The 20992-nt window shown below is 42.7% G+C and overlaps 1 protein-coding gene and 1 long non-coding RNA gene across 3 annotated transcripts in view; one reads left to right on the forward strand and one right to left on the reverse strand.

Moving 5' to 3' along the window:
- Positions 1-20992, forward strand: part of LOC140224548 (uncharacterized) — a 318986-nt gene that overhangs the window by 218520 nt on the left and 79474 nt on the right. The gene's annotated exons all lie outside the window — the stretch shown is intronic.
- Positions 1-20992, reverse strand: part of Zip48C (Zinc/iron regulated transporter-related protein 48C) — a 92916-nt gene that overhangs the window by 25955 nt on the left and 45969 nt on the right. For both annotated transcript variants that reach the window (XM_019043425.2, XM_019043426.2), the window contains exons 6-7: positions 12658-12756; positions 9324-9482 (exon numbers count right to left, since the gene is read on the reverse strand). In XM_019043425.2, the coding sequence (XP_018898970.1) occupies positions 9324-9482; positions 12658-12756 (258 nt within the window). The remainder of the gene's footprint in view (positions 1-9323; positions 9483-12657; positions 12757-20992) is intronic.

Here is a 20992-nt window from a genome sequence, read left to right on the forward strand (position 1 = left end):
AACATAGAAAGAGATCCAAATCGCTTGGTCCGGATGGTGTCAACTCACTTGGTGGCTCGAGATAAATCTTCGTAAAAAATAAGCTTTTCGGAGAAAACGAGTGAGACTCAAAGTTGCCAGACTGCTCGATAGTTATGGGGACACTCGATGTATGTGTCCATTACTCACGTCTCATCCGGAGAAAAAAGCCAAAGACAGGTGCTGCGGCTTGATTATTGAATCGATATCGATTCGGCGTGGCATGAATGATCGATTATCGATATTTCCTCATTTGTAGCTACGGTGAAGAATCGACTATTAAGGTGTTCGCTGCGAACACCCTGTTTATCGATCCTTTTCCATAGGTTTAAACGGCAGATCAATCGATAAGTCGCAAAGCACGCCAAGCTACTGATATCGAATGACCTTGATCGATAAAAAGCATTACTAAGATAGGGATTTATCGATCAGGATCTTCGATAGCGATTCAACAATCGACCCGCAGGTGGTGCAGGGGAAGGGATAAATCATATTAGCCCTATTCTTTCCTAATCTGCATACACACATTCTTAATTTCTTTCCCTAACTTCATAGTCAATCAAGTTCTCTACTGTGAAATTTAAATTCGTAGATTCATATTCAAAATATTAACCACTATGTTCGCTTTGAGTTGGTGTAGATCTGGAATAATGGATGGGATCGGCAACAAGGGTTGGAGGTCGATAAATCACCGAAACAAGTTCCAGGTACCTCTTATTCCCGGACCTGCTTTTCGATCGATCAATCGATCCAACACACACTGATCAACTGGCTAATGCAGGCGCTCTGAAATCGGCATCGAATTAACAAAACGGGCACATGGGAATATGAAAATATACAACCCATCCATACGAGGGGCCCATTCGGTTACTTACACTGAGCAACTCCACTTTATACCTCCTATCTCTCTTCCTGGCCGAATTGCTCTATAGAATTTTGGATGGAATTAAAACGAGTTTTCTGGAATTTCGAAATCGCAAGACTTTTATCGGTTTTCAAACACAAAATTCCTTAACTCGTGAATGAAGTTTCAATGTTTTTTGGGGAGGAGGAGGGCAGGCTCTCTAGTGAAAACGCTTTTTACAAACAATTTGTAGCGCGATAGTTTCTTGAAACTGAAAATAATTAAATTTTTGGCCTGAGGAATTAAGTTCTAGGTTCCGCGAGAAAATTCACGGATTTTTCTGTGACTTTTCAAGGACAAAATTCCCTGACTTTTCCACGGTTTTAATGACCGTTCAAGAACACGTCACCCTGTAATACCAGTGGCGAACAGTGGATGAGAAAATAGCACTTCACCAAGACGGTACAAGGTACAATGGAGGAAACATGAGTAAGTATCGCTTGATTAGAAAATAGCCGCAGATATAATATACATAAAGAAAAGGGGGAACGAATGAAGAAGAGGGGAGAGGAAAGGGGGGAAGCGCGGGCGCCAATGAGATAATCGCTATCGGTGAGCTTTGATGCTTACGACGCTGTCGTATTACGGAGAAGAGCAGTAAGTACATTCTGGGATGGGCCTCGAGATACATATGAGTACGTGCTGGACATGGCTCATGTAGAAATGCACTTACGACTCACTTCTGTAACACGACAGTGCATGACAGCTACAGACCCCCTCTAGCCCCCTTGAGTCTCATTTTATTTCAATATAAACACCTGGACCCACATGGACATAACGAGAGTCGATACTTCTGCTCATGTTGTGGTGGGTGTTGGGAGATTAAGCCAACTTGTGTCAGCGCACTCTTCATCAAAGATAGAAAATTTCATGGACAATATTATTTTTCAGTACTCTCTATTCAGAAACGTACGCATTGATTCACAAATACCTCATTGAGGAACCGAACCATAAAAAACTGTTTGCCACCTGCAAACAAAATTCAGCAGGGTTTATTTATCTTGTGATTATAGTTCTTGGAATTGCATATTGCTGCGAATCAGAGATATCACAGGAGTTCAATCAATAACTGCCTTTTTGTCCCTTTGGTGGGACCGCTGCAGCTGGTGCGAGGTTGCTCAAGATTGGGAAAATGTATACACGAACGTTAAGTAGATCGAAATACACAGAGGAAAATACAGATTGTCGAAATTTCTGACAACCTCGCGATAAGATGTTGATGACGCAAAGACTTGAGTGGGTACAAACTTTTTGTCATCGTTTTCTCGAAAATTGAGGTTTATTTAAAGTACTCATACTTCAAAACATTTCTATGATCGAATTGAATTTATTACTTAATGTTTCTATAAATATATATGTAGTTTGTTCTAAAATTTTACCAAGCCAGTTTTCATGATTTTTTCGGCTATCGATCAACGATAGTCCCTTGGTGAGCCCGCTCTATTTAGATTAACGTAAGAGAGCCCCGAGAAGCGAACTTTATGGGCGCAAAGCGCTTTTAATGGGATGGGCTGCGGCCCAGGCCACGTACCTACGTTTGCGATGTTACAGAGTTCTTGTCATACTTCATTTCTTCTTTGAAAAACTAGTCAAGGCGATTTATTGAAAACTTGCTTGGCTTTTCCTCTCTGCAAAGAGGAACATGTTAGTGGAATATTCTGTATAAATTACAGTTGTAAAATTGGCTGGTTTCTCTTGGAAAAAGTAAAATAAGAGCGAGCATTTCAAAACACTGCCGTGGAGAGACGTGGTTCAGCACTTTAGTCATGGATGCGAAAGGCGTAGAATTGATGGTGTGTCGGTGGAAGCTGCACTGAAAAAAAAAGTTTGATCACATGAACCGAATGTACGGTGTTCAATATCGAACGTATTGTTCCGTTCATGCGACCGCTTTCTTTGTTCTGGGAACCGTACTCGGTTTGTCCAACCGAGCTTTTTCGTTAGTTTATGTTCGGTTGCGTGGACCGAAGATACGGTTCCCAGAACCGAGAGTGCGTTCACATGAACCGAACAATACGGCCGATATTGAACACCGTACATTCGGTTCATATGACCGAAGTTTTTTTTCTCGGTGTGGCAGCGATGCTTTTTCGTTAGTTCTGTTCGGTTCGAATGCTCGGTTTCATGGACCGAAGATACAGTTCCCAGAACCGAGAGTGCGTTCGCCCGAACCAAACATTACGGCCGATATTGAACACCGTGCATTCGGTTCATACGACCGAAGTTTTTTTCTCGGTGTGGCAGCGATGCTTTTTCATTAGTTCTGTTCGGTTCGAATGCTCGGTTTCATGGACCGAAGATACGGTTCCCAGAACCGCGAGTGCGTTCGCATGAACCGAACATTACGGCCGATATTGAACACCGTGCATTCGGTTCATACGACCGAAGTTTTTTTTCTCGGTGTGGCAGCGATGGTTGAGTTGCAAGTTTGTCGGGAAGGCGGTGGCGGTGGGGTCCGAGGTCCGGATCCGGCCGGAGAAAGCGAGGAGCAGAAGCGGGCCCCCGGCTTCGACTCCGGAATCAGAATCCCAAATGAAGACGACCCGCACCGCGCCACGCCGCGCCGCGCCGAGCCGGCTAGAAAAGCCTTTTTCGGGCAATTAGCCTTAATTTGCTGCTAATTTGGGCAGATTCTCGTCAAAAAACGAATAAATTATCAATCAAGCGGGAGTGAAGAAGGAACCTCTGCCATGCGTCGACGACGCCTGGCTCCTCCTCCACCTCATTCGCGACTCACCTTCCTCCACTCCGACTCGGTCCCCCGTTCCGGCTTCAAATGAGATTCGTAAAAAGTCGACCGACCCGCCAGCGCCAGCTCAGACCCTCAGTCAACGTCGACTAGTTTTCCAGCCGTAGAAACGACGACCCCGTCCAGAAACAGGAGACCCTCCACTGGTCCCTTGGTGACAGGAGGAAGCTTTTACTTTTGGGATTCAACATTATTTTCCTTCCGGACAATGGAGATGTTGCATGTGTGAGGAATTTACGATTTGACTGTTAATTCTTAGGTAAAAGTTCGCGAGAAATACGATGGTGCCACTGATATTCTCTGAAATCAACTCCCAAGCTCAAAAAAAGCTCTCAAGTTGAGGCCAAAATGGAGGGGATATCCCACGCTATCCTGAGAGTCCACCTCTACATCAAGACAAACTCACCATGCAAAGATAAGGAGCAAGTACATTGACAGGGCTGCCACTTCATTTGGGGACTCTAAAACTGAAAACACGGCAACCCTGCTAATGTATTTGACTATCTTTGCATGGAGAGTTTGTCTTGATGTAGAGGTGGACTCTCAGAATAGTGTGCGATATCCCTCCATTTTGGCCTCAACTTGAGAGCTTTTTTTGAGCTTGGGAGTTGATTTCAGAGAAATTCTTCATTGGGCACTTCAGAACTGTTCAAAATCATCTTTCTCAATGGTGATTTGGGACATTTTCTCTGGTATTTCACCCACGTCACACGTGACATCACCATCTAAGTCTTCTTAGTCATGAGAGGGTCTACTTTTAGGGCGGCGACCAAAGTTGAGCCTAGGGCGCTAGAGACTTGGATCCGGCGCTGATTCGTGCAACATTCTGCCTGTATTCACCGGACGTCACTCCATGCACATGCAGTTGCACACGTGCCAATTGAATAAATGACGGTGACTCACTCACTGCACAGGACATATTCATCCCTCCCCTTTCACTCCAGCCTCTACTCGGGTTCTTTTCCTTATCAGGAATCCGTAAATGGGCAAAATAAGTATGACCGCATCCGCGGTGCCAAGGAACCTTATCTTCCGCAAATTCTAATTGAGCTATTGGTGCTACTGCATAAAGTAAGAAAGTCTGGAAATTTTGGCGCAAGTTTGACTCTAAAAGCTTGGGGGGATAGGACGTCCTTCAGCTCCGAGATAATTAAACAATCCTATGTTTTTGGTTAATATTTAAGTTCAATGGAGATGTTGCATGCGTGAGGAATTTTCGATTTGACGACTGGTTTTTATGTAAAAGTTTGTGAGAAACACGATGGGCCACTGGTTTTCTCTGAAATCAACTCCCAAGCTCAGAAAAAGCTCTTAAGTTGAGGCCAAAATGGAGGAGATATCCCACGCTATCCTGAGAGTCCACGTCTACATTAAAACAAACTCTCCATGCAAAGATAGGGAGCAAATACATTAGCCGGGTTGCCGTGAATTCAGTTTAAGAGTCCCCAAATAAGATGGCAGCCCTGTCAATGTATTTGCTCCCTATCTTTGCATGGAGAGTTTATCTTGATGTAGATGTGGACTTTCAGGATAGCGTGGGATATCCCCTCCATTTTGGCCTCAACTTGAGAACTTTTTCTGAGCTTAGGAGTTGATTTCAGAGAAAACCAGTGGCATCGTGTTTTTCGCGAACTTTTACATAAGAATCAATAGTGAAATCGCAAATTCCTCACACATGCAACAGGGGGAGTGTCTAGACCACCCGGACGATTTGCAACCCTTGCGTTGGGTATAGAGCGAAACGGTACAGGGTGGACGTTGCGTCGGGAAGAACGGAAATGAAAACCGGGATACTTTTTTTCGAAGATGCTGAGGCTGAGGCAGCAAGCACTGGAGCCAGCATCCGATTCAGTGGTGGCACACATACACCTATGCACGGGCAACGTGGAGATCCCGAACATGCAGACACCGCAGCCCACCCCGCAGCCCCATGATGGACCCTTCTATCCCGGCTAATGACACAATTGAGGACCGAAACCCATTCATTTTTTACCACTTTCAAATCGCGTGTTTCCGACGACGACGACACCTCCGCACAGTGGCCCGCTTCCGTTTCCGCCACCCACCCGAGCTCCAGCTCTTCCTCTGTCCAGTCGTCCCGATAAAACCGAGCCTGGCCTGGCGTCAATTGCCATTCATCGATTCTGATGCTATTTAAACCTATCATAAAGAATCGATTATTTAGGTGTTCGCTGCAAACACCCTGTTTATCGATCATTTCCCATAGGTTTAAATGGCATAACAATCGATTTATCGCAATTCACGCCACGCCGCTGGTCGCCAGCTTCAATGGCAACAACGACAATGTACGAATTTAAGCATTCTCATACGTGTTTCTTGACCAAACCTTGACGTAGAACCAGGGTTGCACAATATAAAATGAAAATTATGAAACACAGGACATTTTCGTGGTATTTTCATGAAATGTCAAAAAGTTGTGAAAAATATGAAGACTGGAAATTTTTTTTCCAGATATATTATTTTGTCTTAAAGCTTCGTTTCTCGTCGACAAATTTTGGTTTTTTGAGTAGTTTTAAGTCAGTTCTAATGTTAAAAAAGCGTCGTTTTGCTATCGTTGAGTTCAAGATAAAAAACGACAGCAAAACAAGAAGCAAGAGTTGGATCCGCACGGATTAGACTTAAAAAAACTGAATTTTGTCGATGACAAACGACGCGTTGGAGTCAAAATAATATATCAAGAAAATTTGTTTTCAGTGAAACATATTTTCAGAAGTATGAAATACGCACTAAAACACCGAAAAGCAAAAACATAAAGGTTCTGTAAGTCGGACAAGACCGATTTTTTTACCATTGAGCGTGAGCGTGGAAATGTAAAACTACAACACGACTCCTAATCCTCCGATTCCCTCCTCTCCCCCTCCCTCCCTTACTTCCTTCCCTTGCCATCAGCATCGAACATTATCCCTGCGGTGACTTAATCGGCTGTAAAACCCACCATCATTTGTCCATTCACAGCTTATCTATCTTCCGAGAGTCAACTTAAAGTTACTCGTAGTTATTTTCGGGCCCGTAACTAAATTTAAAGACCTACCCTCATCCCCAAGAGTGGAATTAATTCATAATCTCCCCCTCCTTTTTTTTTAACACTTTTCACTCTCACACTTTCGAGATTTATTGACTTACGAGTATTAACTGTTCCGGGCTCGCTGACGACCGACCAATGGCCCCAGGAACTTCTGCCTAATAGCTGTTCAACTCTCGTTAAGTAACTCATCCAGAGGCAGATTCAGCAATTTGGCAACATCGGATTGCTTCCATTTAAACCTATGCTACATAATCGATTCGTGTCGCAGCACATGGCCCCTCCAAATATCGAAACATTTCCATAGGTTTAAACGGAGAAAAGACAATGTTGCTCAAATCCGCTAATGAGCTCATGTTTTTAGCCGTGAGGACGTTTCAAGATTTTTGAGCTCACAATCAACTTAAGTGAATAAAATATGAATTGGAGTAAAAGGTCTGCTCTTATAATGGTCTCAAAATTAGCCTTAAAGTATAAAGATTTTTACTTTTACTCGTATGAGCTATCTCAGAATAATGGGTCAGAGACACCCATTTTTTTTTTTTTTAAATTCATGTTTTGAAAGTATGAAGTGGACTGAACTTTTAGACATTTTTTCGGATTCTTTTAAAGCCCGAGTGACAAAATTACTTGGTTTTGAAAATGCAGAAATGGGACCCGTTGTAGACGATTTTTTATTTTTTATTTTTTTTTTTTTTGGCAGGCACTGGCGTATCGAGGCGGGAGAAATGGCGTTTCACGATTGGCTTAACTCAGCTCCAGGCGAAAGGCAGCTTCGCCTTGCTACGTCCACTTGACTGTCGACGTTGGATTGGTCAGATTTCGACTAGCTTTTACTCACCTAAGAAATAATTTTTTGAACTTTATGGTTTTTGCATCTCATATTGCGTGCAAAAAACTATACAAAAACCCCGCAAAAATTCCTTGCCACTGACATAATATGAGTTGCAACGAGCTTTGTAACTGTTCTATAGGTTGATACTGGAATTAATTTTTCAAGTTTTGGTACCACGCAGATTGAAGCATCTTAATTCCTCATGCCAGGTCCCACTGAAGTCGGCGAAATGCCAAACGTCCGAACGTTGCGGCTAAATGAAAAATTTTCGGTTGGCTGCGAAGCATTTCCATACACAATAGTACAATGCACAATGAAACTTAATCCTCTTCTCTTCTCTACGCACACCCACGGACACTCCTTCAGAATCAAACAAGGTTAATGAGTATCTAACGTTGCGGTAGGCTTGTAACTGCGAACGTTTGTTCATCATTTGTTGTAACTGCGACCATCGTGTTAAGTGAAAGGCACCTTTTTCCATGAATAGGCTGCAGAGTTACGTGCTTGCTACTACTAACTACTAATTTGGGTACTCTTAGTAAGGCTTACACTATCTTTGAGATGGGAACGAATTTTTTCTTTTGAGTGACCAGCCTGTGGTCTGAAGTCATTTGTAACGCAGTTTCCAAAATAAAGATAGTCTGGGTAAAATTAGTTTTCAATTTTTATTCACTCTTTACTTTCTACTTTGAAATCGAAGTTAATTGAAAATAGCGAAAACTCGTTGCCTTTACTCTTCAGTTGTTGTTCCGACACACTCTCTTACCTCAATGAAGAATAATCTTTTGGGCGATTTAATTTAAACATGGCATAAGATGGGTCTTGTCTTGCCCAATTAGAGTCACCAAAAAAAAAATATATATATACATTTAAAACAATTGGGAAAAGGCTAAGCTACGAACAGCAGAGTCCTCTCCCTAGTTTGCTTCATACATGGGAAATGACTTTAAGCCAAAATTAAATTTCTTTTAACCAAATGAACATTTTTAAATTTATTCTTCTTACGGATGAAGGTTAGTAAATTCAAAAGCGAACGTCCTAGCACAATTGGAGCCTTTATAAAAGTGTTTTAGTCATGGCAGAGTCGGATTTTAGTGCATGCTAGAAGACAAAACTTGATTGCTCTCCTCTTGAAATGCGACTATTTTGACGTGTAGGATGTGCTCATTGACTAATTACCTAAATGAAGGAGAACTGTACGTTATATGGCTTGCTTGTAACTCCATGCTAAGCTTATTATCCTCCTCCTTTATCTCCTCCTTTTTGGGCGGTTCGGACGGTAACAGAAGCAGATCCAGCAATTTGGCAACACCGGATTTCCTCCATTTAAACCTATGTTAAATAATCCATTCCGATCGGAGCACCAGGCCTTTCCAAAAATCGATGCATTTCCATGGATTTAAATTGAGAAAAAACGATGTCGCCAATTTGCTGGATCCGCCAATGCGCGGTAACTTTAGAGCCGGGTAGGAAGAGACGTTTTGTAGAATTCAACATGACTTCTCAAGAACCGAATTGACGTGATTGAAATAATATACACTAATAATTTCTCACTCACCGGTCGATTTTGAAAGTTTTAAAGGGTTTAGCGTATAGCACTCTCCGCGTGAAATTTTAATGAGGAGACATTTGCTGAAGGTACACTGCGTGTGATTCATTGTATCACTTTAAAGTCTCATTTTTACATTAAAAAAAAAAAAACCGTCAAATTACACGAAGATGTAGGTAACTGTTGGTCTTTGAGAATTGATGAGATAGGTTGTTCGGTACGTACCTGGAATTGGCCTCCGGTATGATATCATCGACGACAACGTAAATCATCGCACCTGCGGCGAAGGATAAGGCATACGGTAATAAGGGCTCCACAAGAGCAACGGCAATTACACCTAACAGGCCGAAGAAGGGTTCGACCATTCCACTCAACTGTCCCCACCTGAAAACAGGACAATTTTTTCATATGACCAAAGGGGCAATAAACGCAAAATCACCTTTACGGGTTTAGATTGGAATTCATGGATTTTCTTGTTACAAATTTCAACTATCTTCATTCACATTCTTCACGAGTGGAGATGGGGAAGGGCGAGAATTGGGGGAGAAGGGGGTGAGAAAGGGGGAAGAAGAGGAGAAGGAAGGGTTCCACGGTCAGAGATGAATAATGCGGACAAACGTATTGAAAACTGAATGTGCATTCTCCTCTCACCTAAATTTTGGAGCCTAAGGCCTCGATAGACGATCAAATTCCCGAACCAATTCCGAGCAAAGTAGCATCAAGGTGTCGGGAGTCATCAGTCTTAAACTTATTAATTTGCTTCATTTTAAAATGAAAACTTGACAGAAATGTTCCCTGTGGCAGGAAATGATGAATGGTGGCACTCCGTTCTGATCTTACTTTGAACAAAAAAGTGCGACCCGTCAAAATTTGATGGTAAATGGTGACCACCAGTCATCAGCATGTCTACTTTGATCGGAATTTGATCGTCTATGCAGGGCTTTACAACCAGAAACTACTTCTTAGAGAACAAATTGATAAAATACAGAAAAAACTTGGCAGGTTTTAAACCATTCGCAACTACAGCTGCAGCAATTTTGTTTTCAAAGCGGAGCAGTATTGGCATGACTATGAACGAAAACAGGTAATCAGTGCAATTGATCTTGAGGAGGATTTTGGCTTTTGCCGAGTTTTTCATGTCAACACCAAAGGCCAAGGGTCTCGTGATGAGACACGACTTCTGGAACCCTCCGAATGGACTCAGCAACGATGTTGTTATTCTTTTTTGGCCTCTCAAGCTTTCATCTGGACTCCGGTGGAAAGAGCCATTGGTGAAATGCTCGAGGAATGTAAAAAAATAGAACTAAAAGAATGTGCGAAGACAGCATTCTCTAAACTTCCGGCTCACAATAGCCCATAGTGAGATTCCTTTCGAGTCATCCTGCATCATTGAATCAATACATGAAATTATGAAGGTCGCCAAGATGGAATTCACGCACTACACGTTAACATTCTCCGCATCGTCGACGCCAAATTGCTACCAGACAGCAATTGTCTCCTCTACGTATGAGTTCTGGTGGATTTGGATTTTATATGCGACATGGCTATAAACTCCATGCTTGATAATGTGTTTACACGCAGAATCCTCATTTCATTTCTTAGTCCCGAAACCCGAAACTGATGACTAGATTAGACCTCAACTCTGCCGTGCTAAGGAAAAACGCTGTATGAACGTTCAGGCGATGCCAAATTTCCTTCGATAAAACACGACTTCCCCGGGAAACTTGTGAATATTTTTCTTCCAATTTGTCATATAACTTTTTTCGCGATTTCAGCCAAAGTTCTTGAAAATTGCAGGGAAATATATTCATAAATTTCCTTAAAATGAACATAAAAGTGAAGGAAATTTGGCAACTCCCGGATGTTCATACGACGTTTTTCCTTAGAACGGCAGAGCAGACAGGCTTCAATCTCCGTCCAATAAATAACAGTTCCATGCCTAGGGGGATTCCATGCAATGTCGTGCGCAAAATTTCTCATAATAATTAATCAGTGTACGATGGGATTAAGAAATAAAAGACTAAGACGTCTTTTGGTTCGTTTTGAGGAAAATTATGGCTGGAAAAATTTCTACTCCAACCTATCTATACCTAATATGTGTACGAACGCAACCTTCGCGATCTTTACCTTACCTTTACATCAGATTCGCTATTTACCCTCCATCATCTGTTTTGTATGATAGTCATGTTTCGCGATTGACTCGTAATACATCTTACGGGAAAATTTTGACTACATGAAAATACACGAATGTCCTGGATGTTTAGAATAAAAAAGAAGAAGAAGAAAAAAAATTGCAGTCCAAAGGAACACATCAATAGTGACAGTGCCAAACATCGTAGGTACCTCGGTTTGCGACACAGTGAATTCTATTTTACATTTTTCTTTTCTAAATGGCATTATCATTGTAATGTCTCTGCACAAAATTTTGTAAGTTTTTGTGATAAAAGTGTGGAGGATGGGCTCGTATGGTCCAGAATGTACATACACTCGACAATACTTGTATAAAAAAATCGACAAGCGAGTAAGGCAAGACTTCCATTTCAATTATGTATTACAGACACACAAAATGCGCTTCTTTCCTCACAAAATTTCGTTTAATATTTTTTCGTACTTCCATCAATATGGCCTGAAAATTTCGCGCAAGAAAGCCGAGCAGAATTTTCAAACAGAACTATTGGAATCGATAGTTTGATAGTTTCCCATCTATAAATAATTCCAAGTCGTTGAGTGCAGCAGCCTTACCAAGATATAGGCGTCATGAAGTCATGAGTCCACTTACATCTCTTTTAGGAAAAGAACAGGGAAAGTTTTCATTGGGTATGACGGATTTAATGGAGCAATTGAATTGGGTGGATGTATATTCTTCCTGAGTCGGATTATTTCCGTGGGTAACCCTAACACATACTGAGCGTGAGAAGGCTCATCAACATCATCATGATTCAGGGCGCGGTCAACGTCACTCTTTGTGACTCATCCGACTGCGCAGTGGGCAGTATTACTGATCTTCCACCTTCATTCTTGAAAACTATTTTCAGAAATGTAATTTCCTCCTGTGAGTCTGTGTCCACCCAACACTGATTCATACAGGTCGGTTTCCATGCACGAGTTTGAGATGCTGATGCATCGAAGTTTAAAAGCTATGAATTTCTTAGGGGATCATTTCAGGATAAGCCGATTCTGCGTCACGCAGTCTATGACGTCATTAGCCGGTGCCGATTACGTAGCATGGTGTCAACGATCATGGTGTCAAACAAACAGTTTTTCTAAGTTTTTGTTGACACCATGATCTAAAACTTCTGAAAACTTCAAGGTAAAATATTCATAATTTACCTCAAAAATAAACATTTTATCGAGGGAAATTTGGCAACGCTCGAGGGTTCACACGGCGATCTTCTTTAGCACGGCAGTACAGAAGTAAAAGTTCTATGATTTACACCTAGTCTAAAAATTAGGTGGGAATCTACCTTAAAATTTACAAAACTAATAATGTACTTTCCCCTGGTTTACCCCTAGTCTTACGTTTGAGGTTTTCGAGCCTGAAGCTATAAGTTGTACTCACCAAAAGCTTTTCCATGTTGACACGCCGGCGGCATGCAAGGGAAGACTCACTGCTAGGCCCTCGGGGAAGTTTTGAATGCCGATACCAATGGCTAGATTCCTGAAAAAACATATAAGATAAAGTTTAGGATTAGAATAGTGATTTTGAGAGAACCGCCAATCCCTCAAATTGGAAAATCATGTGATTTAGACATGAAAAAAATTAAAAATTGACAGGGATATTTATCAATTTCATTTTTAGCCTTAAACAAAAATAGATTTCACTCGGATAGAATTGCCTGTAAATGTAAATCCTGGTAAAAATTGGCAGTAGAATCTGTGTTCCAAAATACCATAGACCTACAGCCGGCTGTAAGATTTCCAATAGCTTCCATAGCCGGCTACACAATTTCTTATAGCCTTTTATAGCCGATGGCGATTAAGCAACAGCCAGGCGATGAAGTGTATGCTAAACGTTACTAATTACGGATGCTAGGACTTAGTGAGTTTTTGGAATACTGGTCTCTTTTTGGGCCGTAGTATTTTGATTTATTTTGCGAGGAAAGCTCCGTACTTTTGATGGATGCCTGCCATTACTAATATATTAGAGCGCCTTCAGTTTCGTATGATACTGTGCAATACCTCTGGTGTGAAACAGTTGCTTCAAGCGCCGTGGCAGGCGGGCAGCCAGCCAGCGCGAAACACGCATTGGCGCCTACAAACCTAACAGGGATACTCCACGCGTTGCGCAATGCGTGAAGTATCCCTGTTAGGTTTGTAGGCGCCAGTGCGTCGCCGCTCCGCTTTGTGTTAAGCTCTACACTGAAAAAAAAGTAGCTTGGATCAAGCATGATAATTCTTGAATTTGCCGCCAAGAATTTTCTTTATCTTGCTTTAAGCTGACTTTTTCTTGATTCTAGAAAAATAATGCTTGGGTTAAGCAAAAAAGTAGCTTATATTAATCAGCAAAATTTTTGATTTAAGAAGAAATACTTCTTGGCGGCAAATTTAAGATTATTTTTTTTTCCAGTGTAATATTTAATCTGGCGGAGTCAGCTTTATTCAACTCATGATCTTGAAATGTTTGCACATCCTGTATGGATTATTCTCATTTTAATTGATGAAAAAAAATATGTATTAAAGGAAAATATAATGTGTGTTTTGTAAATATTAAGGTGGTTCCTTATCAAACTTGATGATTTCCAAAGCACACGAATTTCTACACAATTTCTTATAGCCTTTTATAATCGATGGCGAAAAAGCAACAGACAGGCGATAAAGTGTAAAGCCCGGCGATAGGAACTATAGCCCGGCTGCATAATTTTTTATAGCTTTTCGTATAGCCCGGCCGTATGATTTTCTCCGCATTCTACAGCCAGCTATATGGTTTTCTGTAGCCTTCTTTAGCCGGCTTAAGATTCCTATGGTATTTTGAAACTCAGCTCTTATCGCCAATTTTTACCAGGGAAACGAAAAAGTAACAACTAGCGGAGGGCCTATATTATGCCTGATTTATTGACTTTTATAAGGGGGATGATACCACTATTCGACTACGTGAGAGCTTGTGTTGCCTACTCTAGAAATTGAAGGCAAACTGATATGATGGTAAAGTAACCTCTTCCCATTTGGTAAAAAGCTCTTATTTGTGCGTGTCGCGAGTGAGCGCGCCATTTCACGATGACACAACTATTCGACCACGTGGGAGCTCGTGTTGTCTATCCCAAAAATTGAAGGTGAATTGATATGATGTTAGAAAAACAGCGTGAGGAAAGTATTCAAATTAATGACCGTTAATTGGTACACGATGAATGCGCCCGAACCCAAATTTGAACTCAACCCTCACACGGTCGAAAGGCAAACTATTAAAAATTTGAATAGTCGACCCGATTCTATCAAAAGCTGTCGCGCCTACGATAAATTCACCAACAAAGGCATCTGACTGTTGTACATGGATTTGCTTTACCTCAAAACAATGTTATTAAAATCCAAAATAATTGTGTTCTAATTTTGTTTAAAAAAAAGTCACACTAATTTTTCGAGTATGAATTAAAGTATCAAATCAAATATTTCCAGTTACCCCTATTATCTAATCATTCACCGAAATGAAATCACTGAAACATTCACCCTAAGTATCCCTAATCAGAATTCAGCTCGTTCTCAAGTAGGTAGGTGAGAAACTTACTGCAGGTGTTAATACAATTTAATTTCTGAAGCGGATGCAACTACAAGAACAGGGCATCAATTCGACAAATCAGCTATATTCCTCGGTATTAGGGGGGGGGGGGGGGTGTCGGCGATGAACCCGAAAGAGCTTCTCTTCGAGGCATTTAAGTGGAAAAGAGGGCTCGAGAAACTTGCAAGCGGCGTTGCCAAGGTCACATTACTACGAAGCCTGTAGCGCTGGCCTTATGGTCGTGAGGGCTCGGGTTCGATTCCCGATCAAGTGGCTTGAGTTCCATGGTCTCAGGCAAAGCATAGAGTGTGGACATGCCGGTATTTTGCAGTTAGGTCATGGAGCTTTCAGGGACCAAAAGGGCAGCCAACCTATGAACTTTTAAGTATCCAGAGTGATTTATTATTACAATTTTTACTATCCGTTGTTTGTAAAACGCGCGTTTGACTCAGTTTTTGTAAGGATGTATATATTTTTCAAAAGAAGGCTCACTTATGAGTATTCTTGGCCAATTTTCTTTGATATTGGAATCTGAAGATTGGCGGCGGTATTTTTTAGGTGTTTTCCGTGTTGAGCTCGTGTCCCACTATCAAGTGAACTCACCAAATGCAAGATGACGGCGTTCATCAACCTTTGACGGCCCGCATAATTTTGACGGCGGACTTGCGCAAGAACCAGTGCGCATCTCCGCCATTTTGTACTTGATGAGTTCATTTGATAGTGGGACACGGGCTTTGGAAGGTTGGTCACCTTTTTGGGCTCTGAGAGCTCCTGATTTTGACATGTCCATGCTCCTCCATATACGTGCTCTAGGGCAAAGTTCACCCGGGAGATTAGGCTCAAGATTATCCCTCAGGGCTATTCGAAAATTGGTCATAAGGTTCATTACACGGAGAAAAAAACTTCGTGCGTGGGACCCGAAGTTTAGGTCATACGGATCTCTGAAGTTTTCGGTTTGAGCATCTGAACACTTTAGGTCCACCTCCTGAGGTTTGGATCACACATCTGAAGTACTTCGGTTTTCACATCCCAACAACTTCGATTCTCACATCCGGAAAACTTCGGTTCTCACATCTGAAGTACTTCAGATGTAAGAACTGGAGTTTCAGATGTGTGATCCGAACCTCGACAGCTAGACCTAACGTCTTCAGATGCTCAATCCGAAAACTTCAGAGATCCACATGACCTACACTTCGGGTCCCACGCACGAGGTTTTTTTCTCCGTGTATCTTTGGATTTGTCACTTGTATGAATATTTCGTCTTTCGTCTATATAGTCAACGACATGACTCCAGGTCAAGTTAAAATCTCCCGACGTCTACTTCTATAAAGCTTTAAGAGATCTTATTTGTCGGGTGAGAAGGAGCTCATTGTGAGTGGCATTAGAGAATGTGGACTGGGGAGGGAACTGGAAGCGGTGAGATCTGGCAGTGGCGCATGCCGGCCGGCATGGCGTGAAGACTTGGGTCTTGTAGAAAGTTGCCGACAATGCGGCGCTCGTTCAACGTAACGGCGTATAATCATTGCCACGTGAACCCTGTCTCCCGCATAACTCTATACTATCCGGGGCTCATGTGGAAATAGAGGAACGTCCTTAGGTGAGAGTGACGAGGAATGGACGTGGCGGCGGTTGCAGCGTGGTGCGTGGTGCGACGGTGCGTGTTGCGGCGGCGTCGTGGACGGGGGCCCGAACCGGCCACGCCGCGCCGGCCGCGCCGCGCGCCGCCGAGTGTCCAGATTTCTTTCTCAAAGATCAATGACCGAATTTCAATGCTCCAAAGCTTGTGCTTGTACTTATCAGCCACTAATTATTCTCGTTTTCATTACGCCGCCCTCCCCCTCCCTCCTCCCTTGGGCCTGCTCCTCTTGAGACCGTGTTGCCGATCCCGCCCGGCCCCGGCCCCGGCTCCACAAAGAGTCTGGATCCTCATTATTTTTATGATTACCTCGCTAATGCTCCCTCAGGAGTGGATAATGTCCTCATTTCCGCTATCCAAGTGTAGGTGACGCTAAACTTTTCCACGGCTCAGTCTTCGAGATACGATTCATTTTTCGGGGCGCTCACGCTCACGGACTTGATACCGCAGATTTTCCGTTTTTCCGATGTCCCTTAGAATCCGTGACGCAAACCTGCGAGTTGAGTATCTCTAGTTGTAGGTGGCTAAACTACTCCACGGCTGAAGTCGGCATCTGAATAATGCGCGGAGCAGAAAATGATGAGAGAATGTTCGCAGTTGGGTTCTGACCCAACATGCAACTATTTTAACTCCGCGGAGGGCGCGGTTGCATACGCTCGATTTTGTGGGCGAAATCTGAGATTTGCCCACGACTTGATGTATTCATTTTTCGGGGCGCTCACGTGCTTGGTATCGCAGATTTTCACTTTTTCCGAAGGACCCTTTGAATCCGTAACGCAAACCTGCGAGTTGAGTATCCCTAGGTGTAGGTGACGCTAAACTATTCCACGACTGAGTCTCCCAGATATGATACACTTTACATGGCGCTCACGTTCACACACTTGGTAACGCAGATTTTTCGTTCTTCCGAAAGATCCTTTGAATCCGTGACGCAAAGCTTCGATCTGAGTATCTATAGGTGTATGTGACATTTAACTATTCCACAGCTGGGTCTTGGAGATATGACTCATTTTTCATACGCTCATACGTATTTTTAACGCACTTTATTAATTTCCCGGATCACCCACCTTTTCCTAAACCCAAACCTGTGAAAATTTCATGAGTAAAGCGATAGAAAACAATGACAAAGGAAACATGGAGCGATCCTATTGGTTGAAACGGGTGGTTGTTATAGATTAAGAAGGAAAATAATAAACTTACTGCATGGAGTGTAGCATTTCTCGTTAATTGCAGGTAGATGGTCTTTTGCTTACCTCTTCTGTCCATTGCAACCACTCGCTTCCACCAATAGGACCGCGCCATTCTCTACTTGTCTTTTTTAAACGATCGCTTTGTCGATCAATTTCAATATTCAGCTCGCTATGTCTTTCATTTGACGTAAGAGGCAAACCTGTCCTCCCCCTTAATTTATGATAGTTTTGTTTATTACAAGACAGGGCCGGATTAAGGGTGTGGCCACATGGGCCGCGGCCCATGGCGGCAAAATTTAGGGGGCGGCAAATTTTGCAATCTTTTTGAATGTAGGTATCAAAAAATGAGAGAAAACCATCGCATTCAGAAAATAAATTACAAACTAGAAAAGGCGACAAAATCTCTCATTTCCTGAGAGTAAAAGTATAATCATTTCTAATTTTGTCGTCTTTCGGTGATACATGAGACAAAACCTTTAATTAGTCGAGTTAAGAGAGAAACCAAACACGCAATTTGACCTGGAACAGAGCGACGCGATGGTCGGCATGAAACACATGGCGCCTACAAGACTGCATGGATACTTCACGCATTGCGTCAAACACACTGCGGTCAGCAGCAGTCGGCTTGAAACGCATAGCGCCTACAAGACTACATGAATACTTCACGCGTTGCGCCAAACAGTGTGGTCGGTAGCGCGCGGTCGGCGTGAAACGCATAGCGCCTACAAGACTGCATGAATACTTCCCGCATTGCGCAAACACAGTGCGGTCGGCACGGCGGTGGAAGTGAACATTTTAAACCACATTCATGTTTGTTCTTTCATATTTATTCTTTTTTTTTATAAATGGAAGGCCTTATCCAAACAGGGGTGGGTTTACGGAACTGAAATTTTGTTATTGTTGACAGGGTTTTTTCAAAAAATGTGCCCAACACAAGTAAACGCGTCTTGTACACACTTCGCGTCCTTCCCCCACCGGCACGTTCACTTGATGGTTTTTATAGATCGTATTCGACAGATCACATGATCACATTATGTGTTCTACTTTCGATATTAACACAAATGTCAATTACTTTTTCTACTTAAGTATCGCTGTTTGACAGTCCATTCATGCTGGAAACACAACATTTGTTGAAACACAACAACCGGCATTTGTGTTAACACAAAAGCCGGTTTTATGTGTTCTACTTTCGATATTAACACAAATGCCAATTACTTTTTCTTCTTAAGTATCGCTGTTTAACAATCCATTGTAAGCTGGAAACGGTTCGGACCTAGCCGAAACTACACGAGAGGACTCGTTGGGCGGACAGCCGCAAACAGTTACAAGTTTCAAAATAAGTGATTAACGCATGAGTAACAGGAGGAAGAAGAATTTTGCGAGAAGAAACAAATTATAATTGAAAGGCTGGGTGATTCTAAATTACGTTAATCTCAACCCAAGGGTTAATTAGCATAGATGAGCACAAGATAAGTGCATGCGTTAAATACTCTACCACGGTTGTCACGCTTAACTCAAGTCATACTCGTCCAGTATCACTTGTCCTCTCTTCATTCCTCAAGTTAGGTCCTTGAGGACAACCTGATATAAATCCAAATGGGCAGTTCCTGGGTCGACCCTAGCTGAATTTCCTCAACTCTATGACTTTTGACTCATTGAGGGTCTATACTTTGCGGAATGCATCATGATTAGGTCGTTTCTGGTCTCTATTCGCATTCAATCGGTATTCAGTATGTCAGTAACATATTAGGATCATATCAGTATCATATCAGTAAGAGCTGCAACCTGATTGTTGAAATTTATGTCGGCACGACAAGAATCGAAAATGGATATATTACACGGTAAAGATAGAGCCATGTCTTGTCTTCAGTTGCTGACATAGCCAGTTAAAGTTTCAACAATCAGGCTGCAGCAGACTGAACATGGTTCTGAAGCCCGATTTTGACGAAAAATGCAAGCTTTGCGGGTTTTCCGGTCGAATGCCAGAAAATCTGAATTTTCCCTCTGAATCGGCCTTCAGACTCATGTTAATAGTATGTTCAATTTACCAATTGTAGTTCGCAGTTTTGTTCCTGTTCGATTTCTAGTTTCCTTGTTGCCAAGATTTAGTCTGATTCCTGTCCGATTTCTGGATTCATCTCAGTTCATCATCTTCATTTTCGATCTGTGATAGCATCAGACCCAAACAGAGACTGACAATGACCAAATCATGATGCATTCCGGAGCATTTAAACCTTTAATGAGCAAAAAATCGTAGAGTTGAGGAAATTCAGGGTGGGCCCAAAAACGACCCTCATCGATACCCTTCTTTTCCCAATTTTCTGGATTTTCGGAAGTCCGGGAAACATTGACATAAAATAAGTTTAAAAAACCTCAGGTGTAATAAGATTTCAGCGACGACGGGTGAAAAGGGATCGGCCAATGGTTAGAAGCCATGACTTGGACGGACGATAAGAGCTGCAACCTGATTGTTGACATTTATGTCGGCACGCCAAGAATCGAAAATCGATATATTACAGGGTAAAGATAGGGCTATGTCTTGTCTTCACTTGCTGGCATGGCCAGTTAAAGTTTCAACAATGAGGCTGGAGAGCGACCTGGGCGCTACATGAAGGACTGGAGGCCGAATGGCGGAATGGCGGATAGTTTTCATAATTCCCTCGTTTATGGGATGCCCGGGCAAGTGGCGATAACTCGATCCGGCCGTAACGCCGTAACGGCAACGGAAAGCGCATAATTTGCTGGGTAAATATCGTGGAGGGGGGGGGGGGCGGACCCACGACTGAGGCCGCCGATGCCGCAGCCGCACAGTGGATTGAGTCAATTAGAGAGGTCGCACATGAAATTTTTGACGAGGACTGCAAATTTTGGTATTCATTCCGTCACATTTTATATTTCAAGGGGTGCTTTTGGTAGAAAATTTCACGATAAAAGCAATGAAACCACTTTTAGAACGTGAAAGTTTCATATACACGGAGTTATAAGTGTTAAAAGTTTCCAAATTTTGTCCGAGCTCTCCTATTGACTCGATCCACTGTGAGCCGGGGCTGGGGAGGGCGGTGACCGGGGCAGGAGGCAGGGGCGTCGGGCGGCACGGGGCACGTCGCGGGGGGCTAAGGCAGGGGCACTCTTGACCTAGCAGGTAAACATAATTTTTTGGAATCAACGTGTGTGGGCCCCCGGCCGAGGCTCAAACCGTGCTCTTCGCCGCCGCAGCGACCGCGTTGCCACGACACGGAAAAAAGCTCACTCCTTCCTAGAAAAAGCTCGTTCCTTCCTAGAGAGAGCTCATTCCTTCCTAGAAAAAGCCCATTCCTTCCTAGGAAAAGCTCGTTCCGTCCTAGAAAAAGCCCCCGAC

Source organism: Bemisia tabaci, chromosome 4, assembly GCF_918797505.1.
Source record: "Bemisia tabaci chromosome 4, PGI_BMITA_v3".
Taxonomy (NCBI): domain Eukaryota; kingdom Metazoa; phylum Arthropoda; class Insecta; order Hemiptera; family Aleyrodidae; genus Bemisia; species Bemisia tabaci.